Below are 22861 nucleotides of genomic sequence, written 5' to 3' on the forward strand. Positions count from 1 at the left end.
TGAACGTAACTCTTCCACTACTTCTTTGTTTATCGCGAAACTACTAACGGGGCACCCCTAATCGGTAGCTCGGTTAACATGGCCACATCCCTCAATGTTATGGCCATCTTGTCAAAGGAAAAGTGGAATGTGTGCGTCTTAGAACACCACCGATCCACGAGAGCTATGAGCAGTGATGCCTCAATCAGCGGGAGAGGTGTCATGCCACCACCCGCCATGGTAGCTTCGGTCATCATGAGAGTGAACGGTAGTAGTCCTATCCATACGAGTGGCTCATAAAATCGAGGGTCTAACTCCTTAATCGTATACACACTCCTGACACACAATGGAACCAACTGCAAAGGTATCCAATACATGTACTAAGTAAGTAACTAATTATCATGGCAATTCAAAAGCATATATAATCATTGTATATGTTGCTTTGTGAAAATCATCCTCCCCCTATGATTCTCGTCGTACCGTAGCTGAAGAATCTCGAGAAGATGACCGTGAGGCATGATAATGACTTCAAGCTTCATGGTTCAATAAAAAAAACATAAGACAACAGCTACTATGTGAATAGCAACTATACCAGTATCATACAATATATTACATAAACATGTATGCGATGCTAACACCATTACGATATATTATAAAATAGGAAGTACAACTAATAAGTGAATAACAATTTAGAATACAAACCATGTCTGCGATCAACTTCATAAAACAAACTAAATTGCAACAACTCTAATACAATACAGTTCGATCGTGGCCTGATAATTTACTGTCGGGTCGGGCAAGTCCTCGTGTCATGGCCAAGTTGTTTACAAATTTTGCACTTGCGCAAGTCGTTAACAACATCTGCTACATCCATGTCACCTTGCAGCCTCGTGGCTTTAGGCCTTCCAGGATCCGTGCGTCGTGCTTGGGGATAAGGTACCTACTTAGGCCATTCGATCGCTTTGTTGTTGCTCCGATGTTGAAGGAACGCATACTTAGAAGCCATGGGCTCCTGAATGCATCGATCTTGAAGTACGATGATACAAACTGTGATCGGTCATTACCGTCCATGTCCCTGCAAGCGGCGAAGACATGGGAGCACGGGATAGGGTGCAATTTTGGCTTATTGCATGTGCACTTCACCTCGTGAGGCCCAATTTGACATTGTTGCATGGTGTTTCCCGCGCTATATCCTGAAGCATACATGCGGTGGCACATGACCTCGAATTCATTGTTGTCCATGTCGTAGATCCTAGTCTGATGAAAGTGTGCCTTATTCCTTCTTTTGGATATGATTTCCTCTACCTTAGGTGTGAACCGCATGCTGCACTCCATAGAAACTATACCACGGTCTCGAAAGTAGTCCGTTGTGCTATAGAATGTGAGCTCAACAATAACACATAACAGGAGACCCCGTACACCATTTATGATATTGTTGAATGTCTCCGCTATGTTCGTTGTCATGATGGTGTACCTAATATGGGAGATAATAATTTTAGAAGGGATATTTGCATAACAAAGGGTAGAATATGATCATTAAAATGTTATGTGCTAACCTGCACTACGAGTGTCATTGAGTAGGGCCCAACGCTCCGCCGGCTTTTCTGCTATCCACTGGCTAAACGTAGCACGTGAACGGCTAATGATAGTTTGCCCCCCCCCCATCTGTGTCCGCAGATGATCCTCCTGTGCTTCCTGCTCTGCCATCATCTTACGAGTGGTCTCATTTAACTCTCTCCATATCTCATTGAACTTTGCCTGTTGGTTCTGAAGACACAACCCTTTAAACCTCTTTACAAGAGCTTTGTTGTGGTACCTTGTGTACAAGTTTGTGCCCGAGTGTCGCATGCACCACCTTCTCTCTATATTAGGTCATGCAATAGAGTAGTTTGTGCTGTCATACAGCATGTCTAACGAATGCAGAAGACCCTTGTTGCGGTCTGAGATGATGCAAACTCGTTCCTTATTAGCCACGACACGTGTCCTTACCAAGGTAAGGAACCACATCCAACTATCATTGCTCTCACTCTCAATCATTGCAAACGTGATAGGAATATTTTGATTGTTTGCATCCACCGCCATCGCTGTCATAAGGTTACCATGGTATTTGCCGCTAAGAAATGTGGTATCCACACATACAACTAGCTTGCAATGTCTAAAAGCTTTGATGCACTGTTCAAAGGACTGGAAAAACCTAATGAGGTATCAGTCAGTGGTGTTGTATGACGTATCCTCCAGCTTGATCGGCTCATCCGCCATGGTCCACTAAGTCCCTAGATTCATCATAGCAATCTTCCGCAGCAGCCTCAGAGCATAGTTGTAAGACTCTTCGAAGCTTCCAAACAACATATTTAACGCCTTCTACTTCGCTCACTACGTGGTGTGGTAATTGATCAACATACCCATCTTAATCTGCACCTCCTGCATAATGAATTTTGGTGACAAACATATGTTCATGCCAACAAGGGTGATGAGAAGTTGGGTTATGAACCTCACATCAACAGCGTGGCTCACATTCCTAATAGCCTCTTCGTTGCATGTATGTGGGGTATGCCTATTGAGCACAAAATAATTATCATATTTTGGCTTATGTGCTCGTACGAAGTAAGGAAATTTGGGTGCTTGATACATCTCATACTCCGTATGGTTAGACCGGCTGCATTTGTAGTCTCTTCTTGTGATTACAATATAGTTCCTAATAAAATGGATGACCTCCTCCGTGTTACGAAACTGTTGTCTGATCTGGATGTTGCTATTCTGGTATCCCCAGTTGGATAGGGTGTTATACTCAACGACGGCACAATCCAGCAGCCCAGCACCACAAAAGTACTGGATCGTCGACACCAGATCATCGTCGTCAGCAACTTCTTCATCCCCGCTACCACTGGCTTCATCATTCATGCATCCTGCATTTACCTCAGAAGGGTCTACTCCAACTCCCTCTGTACCGGAACTGCCCTCCCTCCTCTTCATGCATCATATGCTGACCTAAACATTCCACACTAGTCACTGCATCACCTTGCACTAGTCGTGACACTATGTTTACGTACACCCCAATTTCAAAGTTCTGCTCTAATGCCTTACGTGAGTATAAAGCTCATGCATTGTTCCTTCTCATCTCAAACAACGTATGGACAATGATCGAGCTGTTTGGAATAAGCTATGGACGCACACCCTCTAAGACAACATTATAGGACTGTTGGTTTACACGTAAAAGGCTCATAACATGTGATTTCAGACCATATAGATCAATAGGTACCTCAACTGTACTCTCTATATGCTGACAGTTCTGAATTGATATGAGTCTCTCATGCAAAGCAGCAAGATGTTTTCCGTAATAAATATAGATAGTCATAGCGTATTTGCTAAACAAACGTACATGTAATAAATATGGACGTTCTATTCTATTTATGTTCAGTAGATATTGATGTAATTTATCCGTATAGATAGCTGATCTTAGAATTTTGTACTGAGAGATTGGCTCAGATTACTGTTTAGGCTGCTCTTAAATGTGTTTTTTTTTAAGGTGAAACTGTGGGGAATGACCCACAACAAGCTGCTCTTAACTACATTGTAAGAAATATGTGACCTTCATGGATTGAAATTCCGGTTTTCTCTAAGGTTTCATCATTTGGAGATTGGGCCCAATGTTAGGAGCAGTGAGAAGACTAGTAGGTAAGTGGCAATAATTTAAGGTAGCAGTTTGTATGCCGCTAATCTTATTCGAGTTTAATAATTATTTGGATGTGAACTATTAAATATTAAGACGTGAACTAATTACTCTGATTAGTTATATAACTCTAATAACTCTGATTACATTACGTAAATACTTTAATTATACTGATTAATAATATGTATAAAATTACACTAAGGGAATAATCTAATTATATCGATTAAACTAAGTTAATAATATAATTACAGTGACTAATTAAATTCATATAATCAAACTATTCAAATAATCTAAATACTCCATTTTATCAACTTAATATAATTTAACACATTAATCAACCTACTTACTCTAATTACTATTACTAATATAAATATTAATTACATGCATAATCTAAATACTCTAATTTATCAATTTAATATAATTTATCAAATCTAATTGATCGATTTAAACCATCTACTTGCTCTAATTATTATTACTAATTTATATTGATTACCTACATAATTCAAGTACTTATTATAACTGATCTCGCGCTGCTGCTCCTCTCCGAGTTGCTCCTCGCCTCGCGCTGCACTGCTACTCCTTCTCACCTTGCGCTGCGCTGCTGCTCCTCACATCGTGCTCCACTACTCGCCTTTATTACTCCTCCCATCTGCTCCTCCTTCTCATTCCTCATTTTTGCAGCGGGTTGCAGGCGATACACCGATAGCAACAAAATAACGCTTCGACGCGCAAAAGAAATCAACATGCATGCATGCCGACCATTCGCGTCGAAAGCAAAGCACTGAAGCAATGATAACACGATAAAAGCAGGATGTGACCGCATGCACCAAAGTGACATGCCATGTTTGGCACATGAGGTGCCGAATATGGCACCTTGTGCGCCGAATATGACCGGGTCCGTATTTTTTCGACGTACGGTATACTGAAAGTCAGTTTTCGGTAAATAAGGTGTCGAATACGGATGCTAAAATTATAAATATAATATTAAGTTATCTCTTTCGGTAAATATGGTCACGTATGTTGTCTAATTTTAGATTTTTACCCTGAAAGTTAATGTGCGCATAAGAGTCTTTAGAGGAGAACGCCAGAAATCGAAAAACACAAGACATAACAGCAATCCTCCGGCTTTTGTCCTTTTCCTGAGCTCTGTCCTCCGATCCCCTAGTGCTTCCTCTCCATTCCCAGTCCCCTCTTATCCTTCCCAATCTAGCTTGTTGCTCCCCTCTATACTTCTATTCCTTTTCCAATTGTATCTCTATTACTGTGATTGATTTATGTTGGTAGTAAGCTCACCGAATTGGATGTGAATTGGTGTTCTTGTGTGGATTTAGGTGCTTGATCGACTGGGATCGTGACACAGTGGTAACTTTGGATCTTGAATAAATTCTTAATAGCAGCAATAACTGAACAAGGAAGAAGCATCCAAGGGCTATCGGAACGTACGTACGTGCCTATGCCATGCGAATTGTGATGCCCACACGTGGCATGACAGTACCGCACATGGGTACATTACATTGGAGAGTAACACAAGTGCTCGACACGTCGACGCACAGATCGATCTATCCGGTAGCTCGTCGCAGGCCGCAATCGTTTATCGGCCTACGATGCATCCGTGCATCTCCTGCTTATTAGGATTGGCAGTTCGCAAGCAGGCACTCGCAGACGGGCCAGCGTGGCAACAGGTCCCCCCAGTTGCAGCGGCCGTCCGCGTTGCCGTGATCCTGGCAGGTCCGCCGGCAGTCTTCGGTGGTGCAGAACGTGTGGTGATTGTCCTCCTTCCAGCAGCTCGCAGCTGGAGCAGACGACACCACCTCGCCTGCAAGAGAACGGAACGAGATCAGCTATGACATCTCGAGCTCACCGTCGTGGCACGGTGCACGGAGCATGGCAGCGAGGCTGTTAGGCAGGCAGGGATGCTCACTGGAGGCGACGATTAGCAGCACAAGAACGGGGCACAGGGCAATCTTCCTCCAAGCCTCCATGCCGGAAACAAGGCAGCGTGGACGGATTGAAGGGGACGGGCTCGACGAGTGCAGCGGCTACTTTTGGCCTGGTCGCGCTCTGTTCTATTTTGTTCGCGTGAACTGTAGATAAATGCAGAGGTCGTAAGGCTCGGAGAGAATATAGGGGTTCAAAGGAATCGAAGGTCAAGCGGGTAAACCGCCGTTCACAGTCTAAACTCTAAAGAACACTAGGCACAACCGCACAGTGCCTAACCTCAGAGGAAAATTCTCCTCTCTCAAAAAAAGGAGGAGAGAAATTTCGTGCGGCTAATATCTCTCTGTACTCTAGATTTCGTATTGTTGGGCTCCTTCGTGTAGAGTTCTACTTGGGAGACCAAACAGCCCCCAGGCCCAAATGCTTGCGAGCTGTTTGTTTTCTTTGCAAGCAATGGTTATCATGCGTCCATCAGAGAGATGTGAGCACAGGTGAAAAATCCTGGCCTTGTGCTGTCGTATCAGCAGCTGGAGTTTGCAACATAGCAAAAACACACAATGAATCTCGGAAATAGTAGAAGAAAACATAAAGGAGAGGTGAAGATCTTTATTCGGATTGGTGCATCTTACGCCACCTTCTTCGAGCTCACAGTTAGATGTTGTTAGATCAGCTCCGGATAGGGCTAGATGTTGCTAGATCATCTCTAAATTTGGTTAGTTCGCAAGACACTCGTAGATATCTGATTTGGTTCGTGGGTCGATTGGGAGGGGTTTTGTCAGTTTCATGATAGTAGATTCAGAATAACGCAATCTTAGTACAAGACTAGTTTGGACAGTATACAACGTCTAATTCGGTAGGGACAATCCTTACAGTTTTGCGAAAGTTAGTTGCGGGTCGTCCAAAACCATGCTTCTCAAGCGCTGGATTGGTTTCCAATCGCAAAATCCCCAAATTCATTTTTATTTGCAGAATTGCAGCTGCTCACAAGTGGGTTCTTACTTGGAGTATATAACAGGATAAGCAAGAAACTGCTGGATAAGTTCCTCATCAGTGAAGTTTGGTTTTTTACTTTCTCTCCTACCACCTTAATATTAGTATATGGCAGATCACGTATGAGAGAAGAAGAAATGAGGCACTGCACTACAAGGTTATTTTTCCAGAGGAAGTGTGGAACATTGCACTGTAAGTTTTTTTTAGGGAACACCGAACTACAAGTTACAATTACAGTTTCTGCACATGATTATAACAGCATAAATACGTACTAAATTTCACAAAATATACCACAAGACCGAATGGAGAGAATAAACAACATGGCATTAGTGATTTATTGTAGCTGCCAGGAGATGAGAGCATCGTATTCGCATACACATATGTGCAGAAAACTTCTAATCTCATGTCCACCAGCAAATCACCCCGGCCTTTTCTCACCTCAGTTTCTGTTCGCCTTCAGCTGCGTCAGCTTCGAGGCCGTCGCCGGCATTGTTGAGATACCAACCTGTTTGCTCCTCCTCCTTTCGCTGCTAACTCTAGGGCTGCCGCCGTCCGCTCCTAATCCGATGGATAACTTGCTCAGAGCCTTCCGGGCATCAGTGCAGTACTTCTTGCTCGTGTCAAGCAACGACGACACGCCCCATCGACGGCTCTGCCATTCCTCACAGTCACGGCTCCTCTTCTCTCCACGCTGCTGCGGCAAGTCGCCGCCGCCGCTGGCTTCGTTCTCCTCCTTGATGGCATCACGTAGGGTGGTGCCCCTGCGGCTGTGGGAGCAGGGCGAAGGCGCATCCGGTCCGGCGCGAGGCATCGCGTGCTGCGTCGGGCTCCCGAACCCGCAGACCGCCGGTTTTGCGCTCCAGGGGAAGAACAACATGAGCCCACAGGCTCTTGGGGACATCTGCTGCGCCCGTGAGTCCATTTTGATACGCTGCATCAGCTGCATGGGGACGTTGTTGTTGCGCTGCCTAGGCGTGCAGCGGTCCTCGTCGTGGCTGCGGCGCGCTGCATCAGCTGCATGGGGACGTTGTCGTTGTCTCGGGTGCCTGCCTGAGGACGAGTTGGTGACGGCATCCGCGGCAGCGTGCCGGTCCTTGGCGAAGCTCGTGGCGCGGCCGACGAAGATGTCCTCGAAACGCTTGGACGTGACCCGGTCGAACGAGCCGGTCCGCTCGGGCGAGGAGATCCTTTCTAGGGCGTCGGAGAACGATCTGTCGTCGTCGTCGTCGCTGCTTGCCTCGCTCGTGTTGCCGTAGTACCAGTTCCTGGCGGGGCACGGCGGCAGGCGCCCGGGAGGCGGCCTCGGCGGTGGCATCTCCTGCGGCTTCTTGTGCATGTCCCTGCACGCGCTGTTCTTGGGCACGCCCGGGGAGCTCTCCCAGGAGAACGGCACATGCGTCCGTAGCGGCGACGCGTCGCGACGGCAGCGCGGGCGTGAGGCGTCGACCGAGGCGCACGACCGGCGCGGAGTGGGGAGCGGCGAGTCGAGCAGCTGCGGTAGCTGCTCGTCGGCATTGCACTCCCTCTCATTGGTGCGCTTGATGATGAGACGATCCATCGGGTACGGACTACGAGAACAGTACTGTTTGGAACAATGCATCGCCGGCGTGCTACGTGGTGGCCGGGGACGTATAAGAGTGCACGCGAAGACTGCTGCGAAGTCGTTGGGCCGATGCTGCCAACGCATGCTTTTCTGAGAAAAAGTTGCAGTAACGGCGGTTGGGCTGTAGCTTCGTGTATGGTGGTGTGTCAGAGCGTTCTTTGCTAGTTCACGTGAGGGTGCTTGAGAGCTCCTTAATGGCGGAGGTTGCCGAAAGGAAGGAGACGATCGTGTTCAGAAGAAAAACAAGAGGATTGCAAAGGCAGGTTTTCCCGCTTGGGTGCTACTTGCGCGTACAAAAGTGTGGGTGCCATGTGCTCGATCGGTGCCAAGACATGTTCAATGGCATGTCAAGTCGCGGACGCCTGTTCAGCAACGCCCTTGTGCTGCTGTCTAGATCCCAACTAAAATTAGAACCTTCAGTTGGGCTCCTCTGTTTCCATTTCAAATTGGGTGCCGAAAACTTTTGGATGACTATCCATCACGCATGTGAAATTAATAATATTATGATAGAAAAAAATAAAAAAATAATAATTGAAAAACAAAAAACTGAAGATATGCCGCTATAGACGGAAGGAAATAATAGTGTATTAATATTTTTTTTAATGCTGATAGCGTATATTAATTCTAGGTTTTAAAATTAATTGAAAGTTTTCAAACAATTGAGAGGGGGGCAAAACGGGAACCAACTTTAATTATAGATTGTTTAATCGCATAAAATATATGGTGAAAATCGATTGAATCTATATAATTTATAGCAGTATAAATAGATAGAAGATGATTCACCCTAGATTTCGTGCTCTGACTGGGAACAGGGAGTATCACAGGGAGAGGCCTGATCGAAGCTTCGGGCCAGGCTTGGGCTGCGGGTTGTCCAAGAGCTGAGGCCCATAAACAAATGCATGTGGCCCAATAGAGCAACAAGGTCCTAAGCCCTCGTTCCAACTGGCGAGGAATGATTCGCTTCGCCCCTCAAACCCCAACCATGGCGATCGCCGCGGATTCTAGTGCCGAGCAAGTCCCAAACCCTGCACCGGACGAGCCAGCGGGCGAAGCCAGCGAGGAACCCTCGCACCCTAGCCACGGAGAGGCCAATGCGGACGCCGCTGACGAGGATTACGAGGAGGAGGAGGAGCTGGAGGGGCCGGCGGCGGAGGCGGCGGAAAGGGAGAAGATGCAGGCCGTGTTCCGGCGGCTATCCACCGCTCCGGTCGGAATCCGCGTGCACGAAGTCATCATCAAGGGCAACTCCAAGACGCGCGACGCGCTCATCGAGGCGGAGGTCATGGACCTCATCCGCTCCGCCGCCACCGTGCAGGACCTGGTGGGCGCCGCCAGCCTCGCCAGCGCGCGCCTGCGCCGCCTCGACGTGTTCGACTCCGTCTACATCACCCTGGACGCCGGCCCGCCCGAGCTGCCGGGCACCACTAACGTCGTCGTCGAAGTCGTCGAGGCAGCTAACCCCATCGATGGAAGCGTCGGCTGCATTTCCAAGCCAGAGGTGAGTAAGCTCTTGGCTGGGTTCAAATGGTTGTTTACTGGGTAGCAATTGAGAATTAAGTAAAGAGCATTGCACTGATTTCTAGAGAAACTATTGGTGTTTTGTTGTTTTACAGATGTGATTGTGGATTTTCGCAAGTATACTTGTCTTGAAATATGCAAAAGTCTGCTTAGCAAGTAATGTATTGGAGAAACAAAATTGTGGAATATATATATTTTTTAAAACCCATGTATGCAGTGATTTTGATTTGGTACCACATCTGTATGCTTCAGTTATTGCTCTGCGTACATCTTTCCATGATTCCATATGGTATTTTAGTCGACATCGGTTAGCCCACCGCTGTACTGTGCTGCTCGGCGGCTTATCTGTTGGTTAGCAGTAGGCCCATGTCCCACCACTTCACTAAGTTACTAGATCGCTTATGTACTGGTTCACGGTAGGTCCAACACTCTATTACAGTGCTCGGCCATTTATGTGATCTCTTATATTGAAGATATACGAGTTTTAATTCAGCACAAAATTGTTGTGTATACATTACAGATTACACATCTTTCCATATTATATATTTGGCAAGATGTAGAGCAGAGTTGGTAGTATGGAGCATGCCGTAGTGATTGCTTCATTGTTGAACTTTTTGGAAGGCTTTCATTGCATATTTGCATTTTATTAGAGCATCAAGGCTATCCTAGTTTATTATATTTGGAAAACATGGTGATATTGAAAAGTTGATTCTTTTTTCCTTATTCATGATGTCTACTTATTTTCCCAAAGTAGTATATGCAGCATGATGTTTGTGTTGCGCTTGATTTGTCAATTAATAACCCCAGTGTAAAGGTCAGAAAGAAAAACCATGCAAACATCTTAGTTTCTGTGGAACTCAAGTTTCCGATATATGCCCAAAGTATGGAACTTACAGAACTGACGACTCAATCATGACTCCAAAGAGGAGTCTTAAAAATTAATCTGAGTTGATGACTTGATGGAATTGAACTGCATCTTAAGGTTTTATTTGCAAAGATTTATCTGTTTTCATTTTCTGGGGATTTTATATTTATCCTTTCTATAGCAAAATAATGCTGTGGTTGTAAACTATGTTCCTCTTTGATGAGCATATTATTCCCTCCTGAACCACTTCCTTTATTGCATGTAACGTAAAAATATACTAGTAACTGGCATTTTGTTTTTTTGAAGTTAACCTCTCTTCTTTAAATTCGGCTAAGCCTTTTTTTTTGCATGTCATGCTAAAGTCTAGCATATTGGACTCTTACCATTAACAACCTAACAGCAGAAGAATTGATTGGAATACTTGATTTTTATCTCTAGGCAAGATCATGGTCACTTGAAGGATCAATCAAATTGAAGAACATATTTGGTTATGGTGACATCTGGGATGCTTCAGGAGCATATGGGTGGGACCAGTCATCCAAGATAGGCATTGGAGTGTCCCTGCCAAGATTTAAATCAATACCAACACCCTTGACGGCTCGGGCATCATTGTTGTCTCATGATTGGCTGAAATTCTCATCATACAAGGAGCGTCTGTGTGGTCTATCCTTTGGTTTCCTTTCGACCATGCACCATGACTTATCTTACAATCTGACTTGGCGTACCTTAACTGATCCCTCACAAATGGCATCAAAATCCATGAGAAGGCAGTTAGGACATAACCTTCTTTCTGCATTAAGATATACATACACAATAGATCAAAGGGACTCTCATCTTAGGCCAACCAAAGGGTATGCATTTGTCTCAACTTCACAAGTTGTTGGTCTATGGGACAGCAAGGGATTGAAATTCTTCCGTCAGGTTCTTATTCAACCAGCTTCTTCTGTTTAATTCTATTTAAAGTTTGTCTTTTTCCTTATTGCATCCTTGTTTTCTAATTTGATGAATATTTTCCACCTATCACTCAGTCCAGTTTATTTCCTAAACTGCTGTGAGTGAGCTACCTGAGAAGTATAAAGCATGGACTCAAGGCGTGGGCTTTGCAATTTCTTACTAGTATTACTGTTTTGTTAGACTGCATTCTTAGATCAAAGTATCCAAGTATTTCAGTGCATTGATGGAGACTTTTAGCACAGTGAATAAGTACTTTGTCTCTAAAAGCATACAACAACAACAACAACAACAATAAAGCCTTTGTCCCAAGCAAGTTGCGGTAGTCTAGAGATGAAACCCACAAGATCCAAATAAAAAGATGATGAGAAAATAATAATGATAATAAAGGTACTAGTAATAGTAAAAAATAAAGAAATAACTTTGCCTCTAAACCCACAAGCCTTTGTCTCTAAAAGCATATGGAAAGTAATTTGCAAAAGAGTGAGAGGTCCGGGATTTAATTAGTAATAATTTCTTTTGTAAGTTTCAGTTGGTATTGGCAATGTAGAATACTCCCATTATGCTGAAGTAAACTTTTTTTGTGTGATAGTCAGGGTCCATCACCAAACTTATGACACCACATCCCAACAGGGCCATTTCTTTATCACTTAGCCACTGCACTGAACCTAATATGTTCCTAGTTTTGGTTTCTTGATAACAGGTCCCATTTTCATTAGTGCTCATAAATTGGTTTAAATACTCTTGTAACAGGCTTGATCTTGTTTTGATTATTTATATTTAACCTAACCTATTTTTTCATTGTATTACTGAATCATGTATGTAACTATGCTGTGGTTAAAGTTTTTATATGGAAAAGGTTCATTCTCATGTCAATTAAATATATGCGATGGAATGAAGTTGAAGTTTCCCAACAGGATTTAAGAGTCTAAGACATGAATGTCTGTAACAACTGTTTGCATGTCAGATGATGTACATGCTACTTCTAATTATTGATCACATCAGGCTGTGCATTGTTAACATTGTCACCTAAAATGTTTTTTTTGGGTCTTTGCCCAGGAGTTTGATGTTTGCAGGGCTGTTCCATTTGGCTATTACAACGCTGCCCTAAATGTCGGCATATCAGCAGGGGTGATTTTACCATTGGGAAGAGAGTTTATGAAATCACCTTCACCTGTACCCGATAGATTTTTCCTCGGAGGGCATTCTTCTCCAGTGTGCAACCTTGGTGGGTTAACTTCTCTGTTGGGTTTCAAAACAAGAGGAGTTAGCCCAACAGAACTACGGAGATTTGTCCCAAGTGATTCTGTTATGGATGATTCTGCGGCCCCTCCTGGACAGGATTATTTGGGAGGTGATCTTGTTGCCTCTGCATTTGCCGATTTGTCCTTTGATTTGCCCTTAAAGTTATTCCGGGATGCTGGAATACATGCCCACGCATTTCTTACTGCTGGAAATGTTGCCAAGTTATCTGAGAGTGAGTTCAGGAATTTCTCATTTTCTGAGTTCAGAGGCACATTTAGGAGCTCTGCTGGTGTTGGCATTATCTTGCCTACTAAACTTCTCCGGTTGGAGGTATATTTTGAGATCTTATCAAATTTTCTTATAAAAATGCTCATGGACTGATCCATTCTCTTGGTCTTGCCTTTTCCAGATAAATTACTGTTATATTTTGAAGAAACTTGAGCACGATCGTGGAAAGACTGGGATTCAGTTCAGCTTCTCCTCACCAATGTAGATTTTTAGTGGAAAAAATGTGTTGCTTTCTGCAGCAGCTTCTCCCTGCCTTTGAAGAATGTCTTGCCTGGTTGCACTGAGCCATTTCCACGTTCTGTTTTTCTCGTTGAATCAGCTTTTTAACAAGGAGGAGGCCAGCAAATCCATAATCAGATCGTTTGATTTTTCATACCGTCACCATTCTTGAGCGTGAGAACTGGTACAGCTGGTGCTGTGTGTTCTGGTGGTCGACAGAATACCTATGTTGGCGGCAGGAGTTTTGCACCATGGAAACTTTGCGCTCTGCACTATGTAATATATGACTCATTTCGTGTTGTGCCCCAACCTGTGCGTGCAGTGAGAACAAAACTCCGAGAAGCTTATTCGGTGCAGGGAGCCGCACAACTCATCATGTCTTCTCAATCCTTCGTTGTCATCCTAGGTTCCCTATACCATCCTTGATCACCTGAATCAGTACCGACTAAGTTTGGACCACTAATTTAACAGGTGGCCTCATCTGCAACTCTCTGCTTTCTTTCTAGCTAATGTAGGGTACCAGATTAGCTGTTCAAAAACCACAAGAAACTCGTGTCACTCTACATAAAACGATCAGTACTTGCAATCGCTTCAACTCACAGGCAGGTTCACAAATTCGAACATATTTGCGAATATCGATTGATTCGAGCTCGGTCGCATTACAAAAACTGACGCTTATCGGTTGAATTTGAATTTAAATTAAAAAATATGAATTTTGGCCGAATTATTTTAACTTTGATTGATATTCATAATATTCGAAGACCGCGATGGGGAACGCATTTCGATGCTCAAGCACTTTGTGAACCCTGCTCACATGCCATCACTAAATCCTGACAGCATGAAAGAATCTGCAGGCCAGGCATGTTGAACATGGAGAAGAACATCTCATCGGGACGATTCGATTCAATTATGTCCTATTCGCCAGGAACTTGTCCAGCGACTCGTTCTGCTGTCGGCCCAGGAACCTGACGCAGTGGGCGGCGTCACGCCGTACCTGGCGAGCAGCGCGTAGGGTACGGAGAAGAGCCCGTCCCCGCATATGAGCCCGGACGTGAGCACCGGCGCGAACACCTGCGCGGCCTCCCTGTCCATCCGGTTCCACGCGTACAGGACCCCACGCCCATGTCGATGGACACGGCCGGCACAGGAAGGAGATTTTTTTAGATAATAGACTAAATTATCTCAGCCTTCAGCATGCAAGCATCTGGTCTCAGTACTTATTACAAAAATTTAGCACTCTGCTATATCACATATCGTGATGTAGAGAAACTTAGACTAATAAAGATTAACAAAGTTTGGATATAGAGAATTTATTAAGCACTAATTCTATTGCTAAATCTTTATCTATGGTTGGCGAAAAGCTGCCTCATGGATTCACCGTAGTATCAAGAGTACGGTATGCAAGACGTCTTCTCTCCTTGTCTTCATCACACTTTAACAATTACGTCTAGAATTGAAGTCAATATGCCCCCGTGTATAGTACCTGCATATAAATTTATAAGGTGATTTATAAAAATCATATCATTTATGATAAACCATAAAACCTAATAAGGTGATTTATAAAAATCATATCATTTCTGATAAACCATAAAACCTAACATAGAACAGATGCCCCAGTTAACAATAGTCTCTTATCCTTTATACCCCTCCCAACCAGCCAATCTCTAAATAAGTTATCCATACTTAAAGGTAAATTCAAGTTAAAAGCAATCTGAAAACCGCTCACCATAGAAACTTAGCAAAATGACATTAAAAAAGGTGTTGAGTTGTTTCATTGCTACTATAAAAGCAACATGTTTTATTCTCATTCTAACTTCGTCTAGCTAAGTTGTCTTTGATAAGAATAATACCTTTCTTTAGGTACCATAAGAAAAATCTTTATTTTTAAAGGGATATTCATTTTCCAAACCACCATATTCGCTTCTATATTACCATTGTTTACAAGGGCTCTGTACATAGAATGAACCGAAAACTATCCATTCTGATGGAAATTCCACCTTAAAAACATCCTGATTATCATTCAATTGAATGTGCATTACATGAGCTACCAACTGATGCCAATGTAGTAAATTATTACCTACCAATGATCTACGAAAAGAAATATTCAGTGGAATTCTACTGGATACCGTTGCTATAGATGCATTCTTCCTATGAACATTGTTATAAAACGAAGAGTATAGCTCTCTAAGAGTAAAGTTTCCCAGTCACTTATCTTCCCATAAACGAATTTAGTTCCCATCATTAAAATGAAATGTACCAAATTTAGGAATTTACCTTTAACATTCATCAATCCCGACCAAAATTGTGAATCTTTTGGCTTTTTCTCCACATGAGCTATTATTTGGTATTTTAAATACTTATTCATAAGAAGATCCTACCATAAATCATCCTCATTTATTAACCGAACAACCATTTGCTTAATAAACATTGATTTTATAAGTCAATATTTTGTATTTCTAGTCCTCCTTATCCTTTGGTTGACACAAAATATCTCATCTAGTTGGTCTATATTTTTTTCTTATGGTCGTCACTCTGCCAAAAAAAACCTCGATCTAAAGTACTCTAATTTTTGTAGGACACCTCTAGGGACCTCAAAAAATAGGACCACAAACATTGCTAAAGTAGTTAGCATAGAATTAATTAGGACAAGTGTACCTCCAACTGACGTATGCTTACTTTTTCAACTACTCAACTTCTTCTCAAATTTCTCTTCTATGATCCTCCAATCCTTATTACATAGCTATCTATGATGCATTGAAATACCAAAATACCTAAAAGGATAGGTACACATACGATATCCAAATAGCTGAGAGTATTGTTCTTGACAGTCCTGTGCCAAACCATAGCAGAATAGCTCGCTCTTGTGAACATTTCTCTTGAGGCCTGATAATTGTTCGAAAGCACAAAATAATAACTTCATGTTTTTGCTTGTTCTAAGTTATCGTCCATGAAGATGACCGTATCATCCGCATATCGTAAGATAGACAGACCGCCATCAACTAAATGCGGTATGACCCCATCAAATTGACCATTGCTCTCATGAGATGGCCATGCCGGTGACACTCGAGATGTATTGTTGTGCAGGCCATCTACTCTCTGTTGTGCATGATGGGATTGAATCACTCAATCTCACTTTGTTGGAACTGATTCACTCGATTCCTCTATTTGTTCTCCCTCTACCTTGAATCACACAAGCATATGAGAGAACACATGGAACTCAACACAATAATATATTGATCTCACAACATCACTTGTTATATTACAAGGAGGGATACATGTCCTTACATGGGACTTGCAAGCCGACTCTATCAAAAACAGATTTTTCTACCCATCTTCTCTACTAGACAAGAGTGTTTTAGTACTACAACTCATATTGAGCTAGCTACTAGTAGTCAATTGCCATTTCACTATGGTAGCTGATTTCACACTTCTTTTACTTCTCATGGTCAAATCCATATCGCCATGTCTAGCGCATGTAATAGCTAGTATATGTTCATGATTTTGCTAGAACTATCCAAATTACTAGCACACAAACATGCACACATGCAGCTAGCCTTACCGACTTCACTTCCACCGCCATGCAGACCATGCATGAGACATCTAGTATCTTCATGCATGCACACACTTACCTGTCTCTACTCCATACTAACCAATTTCAATTTGGCTTCAACCTTAACACAACATGCACGTATACATGCATGTTTAACACTAATATATCTCTATGACAAGATTATTTTCAACAATCACCTCCTAATCTTGTCATGTTGACTTGCCCATGTGAATCACTCACACCTTCTTGCCATCTCCTTGATCTAGCGGCTTCGCACCGCTATCACTTTGTCACAGCTTCACGCCATCATTTTCTTTTAGCAGCCTCGCACTACCATCACCTTCTAGTGGCATCGCACCACCCTCGAGGTTAGCTTCTCACCAACCCAGCAGAATCACATTGCAGTAGTTGCCGACTTCACACCAATCCATACTCATAGCGGCTTCACACCACTATTCATGGGTTCTATCCCAGGAGCTAGAGCGTTGCTGCCCCAATCATCAATAAGGCAGGCTCATCATCATCTTGTGCCTTGACAATAAGTGGTTTTCCTTTGTTTCGTTCGGGACACTTGTAAGTGAAGTGGTTGAACTCCTAAAAACTGTAGCACTTAATCTTTGACTTGTCACAGTGCTTTTTTTCACCATCTTTGCCACGGCCACGATCATCACCATGTCCACAATTCTTCTTGCCCCTACTACTGGAGTATTCACTGCTCCTCTTCTCTTGCAGCTTTGGCCTCCCGTTCAGCATGCGTGAGCAATAGGTGTTCTCCTACCTTGTCATGCATGCGACCCTTCAAGGACTCCTCATACACCCTCAAGTGTCCGACGACCTTCATTACTGACATCTTCATCACATCGCTCCATTGATGCAATGGTGCTAACGATGTGTGGGAACTTATCGAGGATAGAGTGCAAGAGCTTCTCCACCTTGGTGTCGAGAGAATGTATCTCGTTTATCGTAGTGGTAAGCTTCAAGGCGTACTCGTTGATCGTCTCTGTTTCACCCATGTACATACCCTCAAGCTCTCTGTTGAGAGTTTGTACATGCACCTTCCTAATGCGATCTTCACCGACGTGTAGCTCCTTGAGAGCGTTCCAAGCCTCCTTTTGTCATCTCCTTCTCAGAGATGGCCATCACAACGGCCTCTGGCATGGCTTGGACTATGGCAACGAGAGCCATTTTGTCGAAGGATGAACTCCACAAGCGGGGATCCGGAGGGACCCCCTTTGAGATTCGACCGGGGGGATGATTCTGAATCTACCTCGTATGTGAAATAAATGAGAGTAAATGGGATGCAGGTAGGATGGATGATCGGATGCTAGTGAAAATAAATGCTCAGGGGATTTTAGATAGGTTCGGGCCGCACGGAGCGTAATACCCTACTCCTGTGTGTATGCTATAAATGCTCTGGAAATACCTCTCTGAGGATCTCTTGTGTTACAAGGATTTTTGTTTAAGTCTAGAGCTTCGTGTGTCTTGTTCTTCGTCTGTTGGGCTTCTTGAACTTCTGCCTTCCAGAGCCTGTTCGACCTCTGTTGACCTGAAGCTCCTTCTTTTTCTTCCCCGGGGAGCCCGCCCCTTCTTATACCTCGTCGGGGCGTCCTAGCGTGCCCAAAAAGGAGGACGCGAGTTCCAAGGCGCCATAAATGGAAAGCAACCATCATGGACTGCAGTTTGATGTTACGGGGGGGGGGGGTTGAAAACGCGCATCCGTCCGGTCTTGTCATCATCATCCCGCTTTTCTGTGGGTGTGGCGGGGAGGGCCCATCGGGCAGCCACCGAGCAATCCTGCGTGCCCGCCCGGTCAGAGCGAGCCTGACACAGCAGAGCGGCAGGCGATATGCCTCAAGCCCTGCGACGATATCCCGAGGCGCGCCGGATGGCGCGCGATAGGACCTGTCGTATTAAATATCCCCACGCCTCCCTGCCAGGCTGTGGCAGGGACTGACAGTAGGCGCGGGGGGAGTGGATAGAAGTGACAGGCCACGCTCCCTCTTAAATGCAGCATCGGGCCTCTCACCAATTGACCCCTCACTGCTGAGCCCTTATGGGGTCCACCAGCAAGGGGCTTCTCAGGTACTCGGGGAACTGTGAATGCTCGGGGACTACTGTCCATAGTCCCGAGCACACTCTCCCGGATATGCCTTTTCTTGGTCCTCGGGGAACTCAGGCACTCGGGGACCAGTGTTCATGGCCCCGAGCGCCATCTTCCGGAACTGTGTCTGCTCGGGTCATCGGGGAACTCGGGTGCTCGGGGACCACTATTTATGGCCCCGACCGCCCTCTCCCGGAACTCGTACTTGCTCGAGTCATCGGGGAACTTGGGTGCTCGGGGACCACTGTTCATGACCCCGAGTACCTTCTCCCGGAACTTGATCTTCTCGGACCTCGGGGAGAAGTCCTCGAGGAAAGGCGCAACGTGGCACTTTGTTGTCCTGACCTTGGGACTCGGGGACCCTCGGTTCCCATATCACTGACACATTTGGTCTTTCTTCTCATTCACCAGTTCTTTGCCCTCTACCGCCTCTCATACTCCTTGTGCATACATGAAGATCTTCATCTTCACTTCCTACACTTCATAATTGTTTTCCATTAGCATGGGGTATTGGATGGTCATACCACCCTTCCTCGTCGATACCTTCGGTGTGGTACCACTTCCAGATGGCTTCTCCGTAACTCATCATGAGCCATGGTCTTGGACAATCGCAATCCTAACTTCTCCCGGACAAAACCTCAGGCTCCTCACTCGAATCTGAACCTAATGCTCTGATACCAATTGATGGGATTGAATCAATCAATCTCACTTTGTTGGAATCGATTCACTGGATTCCTCTCTTCGCTCTCTCTCTCTACCTTGAATCACATAAGCATATAAGAGAACACAAGGAACTCAACACAATACTATATTAATCTTACAACATCACTTGTTATATTACAAGGAAGGATACATATCCTTATATAGGACCTGTAAGCTGACTCTATTCAAAACAGATTTTTCTACCTATCGTCTCCACTAAACATATTGAGCTAGCTACTTAGTAGTCAATTACTATTTCACTATGGCAGCTGATTTCACACTTCTTTTACTGTTTATGGTCAAATCCATATCATCGTGTTCAGCTTGTGTAACAACTAGTACATGTTCATATTTGTGCTAGAAGTATCCAAATTACTAGCGCACAAGCATGCACACATGTAGCTAGCCTTGCCGACTTCGCTTCAACTAGGCGGATTGGTGCGCCTACGTCGCAACATTTTTTTTTTCACAGAGCATGGCAACAAAAGATTAAAAAATTAGATTAATCATTTTTGGACATCTCAATATTGATTTATGAATTTATCAATATTTAACACATTCATTTAATTATAGAGAAAATAATGGTACTTTCATGTATGCACATGTAGACTACAGTAATACAAATCTAATTAAATTTGTTTCATATTTTTTAGTTTTAGATATTTTTCTATGCATTTTGGATTATTTTGATCTTCTTGGGTTGGACTCGTACAAGTGGTGAACACGGTGAATACGGCCGGGTTGACTATGGAGCCCAACGCCGTGCCGATCACTGGCTCACGAACGTGGCCCGCGGCGAGGTGAGCGTGAGGTAGCCCGTCTTGAAGTCCGACATGAAGTCGGAGGCCGCGGAGACGACGGACGACACCAAACCGCAGATGACGAGGCTCCCCACGATCCCGCCGTTCCTGACGCCGATCCACGACGCGAACAGCAGGATCACTAGCCTGTTGTACTGCGTTGAGAAATTGGTCTCGGCGACGCCCGTGCCGTAGGCGTTGCAGAGGCCAGGAGCGGCGCGAACACGTACGTACGCCGCAGCGACGTGGTAGAACCGCACCTGGCCAAAGATGTGCGGGATGTTGATGGCGGAGAGGGCTGCCAGCACGACGTAGCCACCGATGGCGAAGGTGCTGGGGATGTGCTCCCTGAGGAACACCTGCGTCCTGCGGCGGTCATCGAAGCTGAGGACCTGCCGCGGCATGGCGTCCACGTCGGAGAAAGACCTCATCGCCTCCGCCGCATGGTGTCACATTACGAAAAGCTGGAAGATTCTGTGGCAAAGAATCATGGCTGTGGCGTCAAACACCTATGCGATCACAGAGTGAATCCGGTAGGTTGCTGATGTGCATATCCTTGTCATCAAGTGATGCCCCATTTTTTCTTTTGCTAATCAATCACAAAGCTGGTGCGTGGTTCTAACAGCATTCACAAATGTTACCTCTGTACCCGTTGAAGCCCTTGAGACTGGTTTCCTGGAGATCGGCGTGGTGCCAATTTCCTCTTTTGCTTAGGATGTAGGGCCACATGATCCCCCAGGATATGATGGACCCGACAAGCATCGAGATGTTTATCAGGTAAGGGCTGATCATCCCGACTCCAACGTAAGTTCCATTCAAATTGATGTAGAAACTGCAAGCATCAGAAAAAATGTCGTCGCAAGTGGCAAATTAACTTGTCTCTGATCAAACTTGGATAGTGGGTCAGATTCACGTCCACTGAAATCCTCAGTGTCCTTGTTACTGTTACAATGCCGTGCACTGATTTGAATTCAGTTTTTCACTTGGAATGCATGCAGTTTGCATCGATACAACGAGTGGATTCTTGTTCACAATATTCGGACTCTTACCCGCGATGAAAGGCGGTGAGGCCGAACGTTGGGAAGGAAGTGAAGCCGCAGTTGGGTCCTCCAGTGCAGAAACACTGGAACACAGACCAGAGCAAGCTCCCCAAGCACGTCCGGATGACGAGCGACACCTGCCTCCTTTGATCAGAAACAAAATGACATCGATCAATTCGCATTCTCAAAGCTAACAATTACTAGCTTGCTACCAAATTCATGTACTACTCACTTTGCCTGGCTTGCACCATGAGGGGTGTGGAAGCTGTTGATTAGGTGAGCCGTGGCCGAGCCGCTCGGGAACGTCAGCCGGTGGGCGGATGATCATTGTCTGTTCACCGGCGAGACGTCAGGGAGCTATACTTAGGTGGTGGTATCCGAGTATCTCGTCGTGCGATGGTTGATCGGCGCGTACGTACCTTCCTCATGGGGACAATGGCGAGGAGGCCGACGAAGCTGACAAGGAAGAAGAATGCCATCGTCCGGCCGAGCGTCGGCTCGCTGACGTTCGCGCCGGTGGCGTCCGCGGTGATGGTCTTCTCCGCCGTCCTCCGGTCCATCGCGGGCACATACGACCCGAACCCTCCTGATCACACGTAGCGCACCAACGAGATATATAATAGGTAGGGCAAATCGATGGCGGATACACACGAACACGAATGGCGTACCGCTGTATGTCATGGTGGCGCAGGCGACGACGCAGGTCTGGACGACGGCGTTCTCCTAGCGGGCGAAGGGCTGGTGCGGCACGCCGAGCTGGCAGAGCAGACGGCGTTCTCCTTCCTTGAGGAGGAAGAACCCCAGCAGGCCCGCGGAGATGTTGAGCGTCGGGATGGTCCCGGACGTGAACACCAGGTTCATCATCACGCCGCGCCCAGCGCCAGGCTCGCCGCCACGGCGGGACGGGCTTCGCCTCGAAGGCGCGCTCCGTCGACGGGCCCTCCCGAGGGTCGCCGACCGACTCCATCCCCCTCCTCCAGCGCCGACCTGCCTCGCTGCCGGATCGTCGGTGGGAGCGGATGGTGGCCAATGCATGTTAGTACGTTCGACGGCCGTGCAGCTCGCGCGGTCGATTGGTTGACGGAGGGAAAGAGGGAAGGCCACCAGAAGGGGAGGGAGGAGAGGCAGAAAGGTTGCATGCCTCTGGCTTGTGCGCTTACTATTATTTACGGAGGTAATGGTGTGTCTAAGAGGTAAATTGACATGGTAATCTCGCCGCTAAGTGCCGGGGAAGAGTTGTTTACCGAACCGAGCGCAGGGGAGCGGAATGGGGAAAATAGCTAGCCCTGGTGTCCTGCAACGTTTCACTAATCTGCTTTGTGTGCATGTATCTGGAAGATTAAATGAGATCGGAGGTGTCACGTCTGTTTTAGGGATCCAAGCTTTATTTTTTTATACTCAA

The 22861-nt window shown here is 45.4% G+C and overlaps 2 protein-coding genes and 1 pseudogene across 2 annotated transcripts; 1 reads left to right on the forward strand and 2 right to left on the reverse strand.

Moving 5' to 3' along the window:
* Window positions 1–6957: 6957 nt before the first annotated feature.
* Window positions 6958–8224, reverse strand: LOC133890270 (uncharacterized). Its single transcript, XM_062330696.1, has one exon. The coding sequence runs from the start codon at window positions 8175–8177 to the stop codon at window positions 7017–7019; it is 1161 nt and encodes a 386-aa protein (XP_062186680.1). The 5' UTR covers window positions 8178–8224; the 3' UTR covers window positions 6958–7016.
* Window positions 8225–9146: 922 nt separating this feature from the next.
* Window positions 9147–13639, forward strand: LOC133923734 (uncharacterized). Its single transcript, XM_062369012.1, has 4 exons — window positions 9147–9678; window positions 11002–11484; window positions 12574–13089; window positions 13169–13639. Exons 1-4 carry the CDS (start codon window positions 9163–9165, stop codon window positions 13250–13252), a joined length of 1599 nt encoding a protein of 532 aa, XP_062224996.1. The 5' UTR covers window positions 9147–9162; the 3' UTR covers window positions 13253–13639.
* A 534-nt stretch (window positions 13640–14173) lies between these two features.
* LOC133885556 (probable metal-nicotianamine transporter YSL18) lies at window positions 14174–22426 on the reverse strand (annotated as a pseudogene).
* Between the last annotated feature and the right edge of the window lie 435 nt (window positions 22427–22861).

The sequence above is a fragment of the Phragmites australis genome, chromosome 1 (assembly GCF_958298935.1).
Source record: "Phragmites australis chromosome 1, lpPhrAust1.1, whole genome shotgun sequence".
NCBI lineage: Eukaryota > Viridiplantae > Streptophyta > Magnoliopsida > Poales > Poaceae > Phragmites > Phragmites australis.

What these genes read in the sequence shown, in the direction of transcription:
- LOC133923734 (XM_062369012.1), top strand. Translation starts at nt 9,163, where the DNA reads ATGGCGATCGCCGCGGATTCTAGTGCCGAGCAAGTCCCAAACCCTGCA. An exon ending in GCTGCATTTCCAAGCCAGAG is followed by an intron (nt 9,679 to 11,001) that starts GTGAGTAAGCTC and finishes TTTTATCTCTAG; the next exon opens with GCAAGATCATGGTCACTTGA. An exon ending in GATTGAAATTCTTCCGTCAG is followed by an intron (nt 11,485 to 12,573) that starts GTTCTTATTCAA and finishes GTCTTTGCCCAG; the next exon opens with GAGTTTGATGTTTGCAGGGC.
- LOC133890270 (XM_062330696.1), bottom strand. Translation starts at nt 8,177, where the DNA reads ATGCATTGTTCCAAACAGTACTGTTCTCGTAGTCCGTACCCGATGGAT.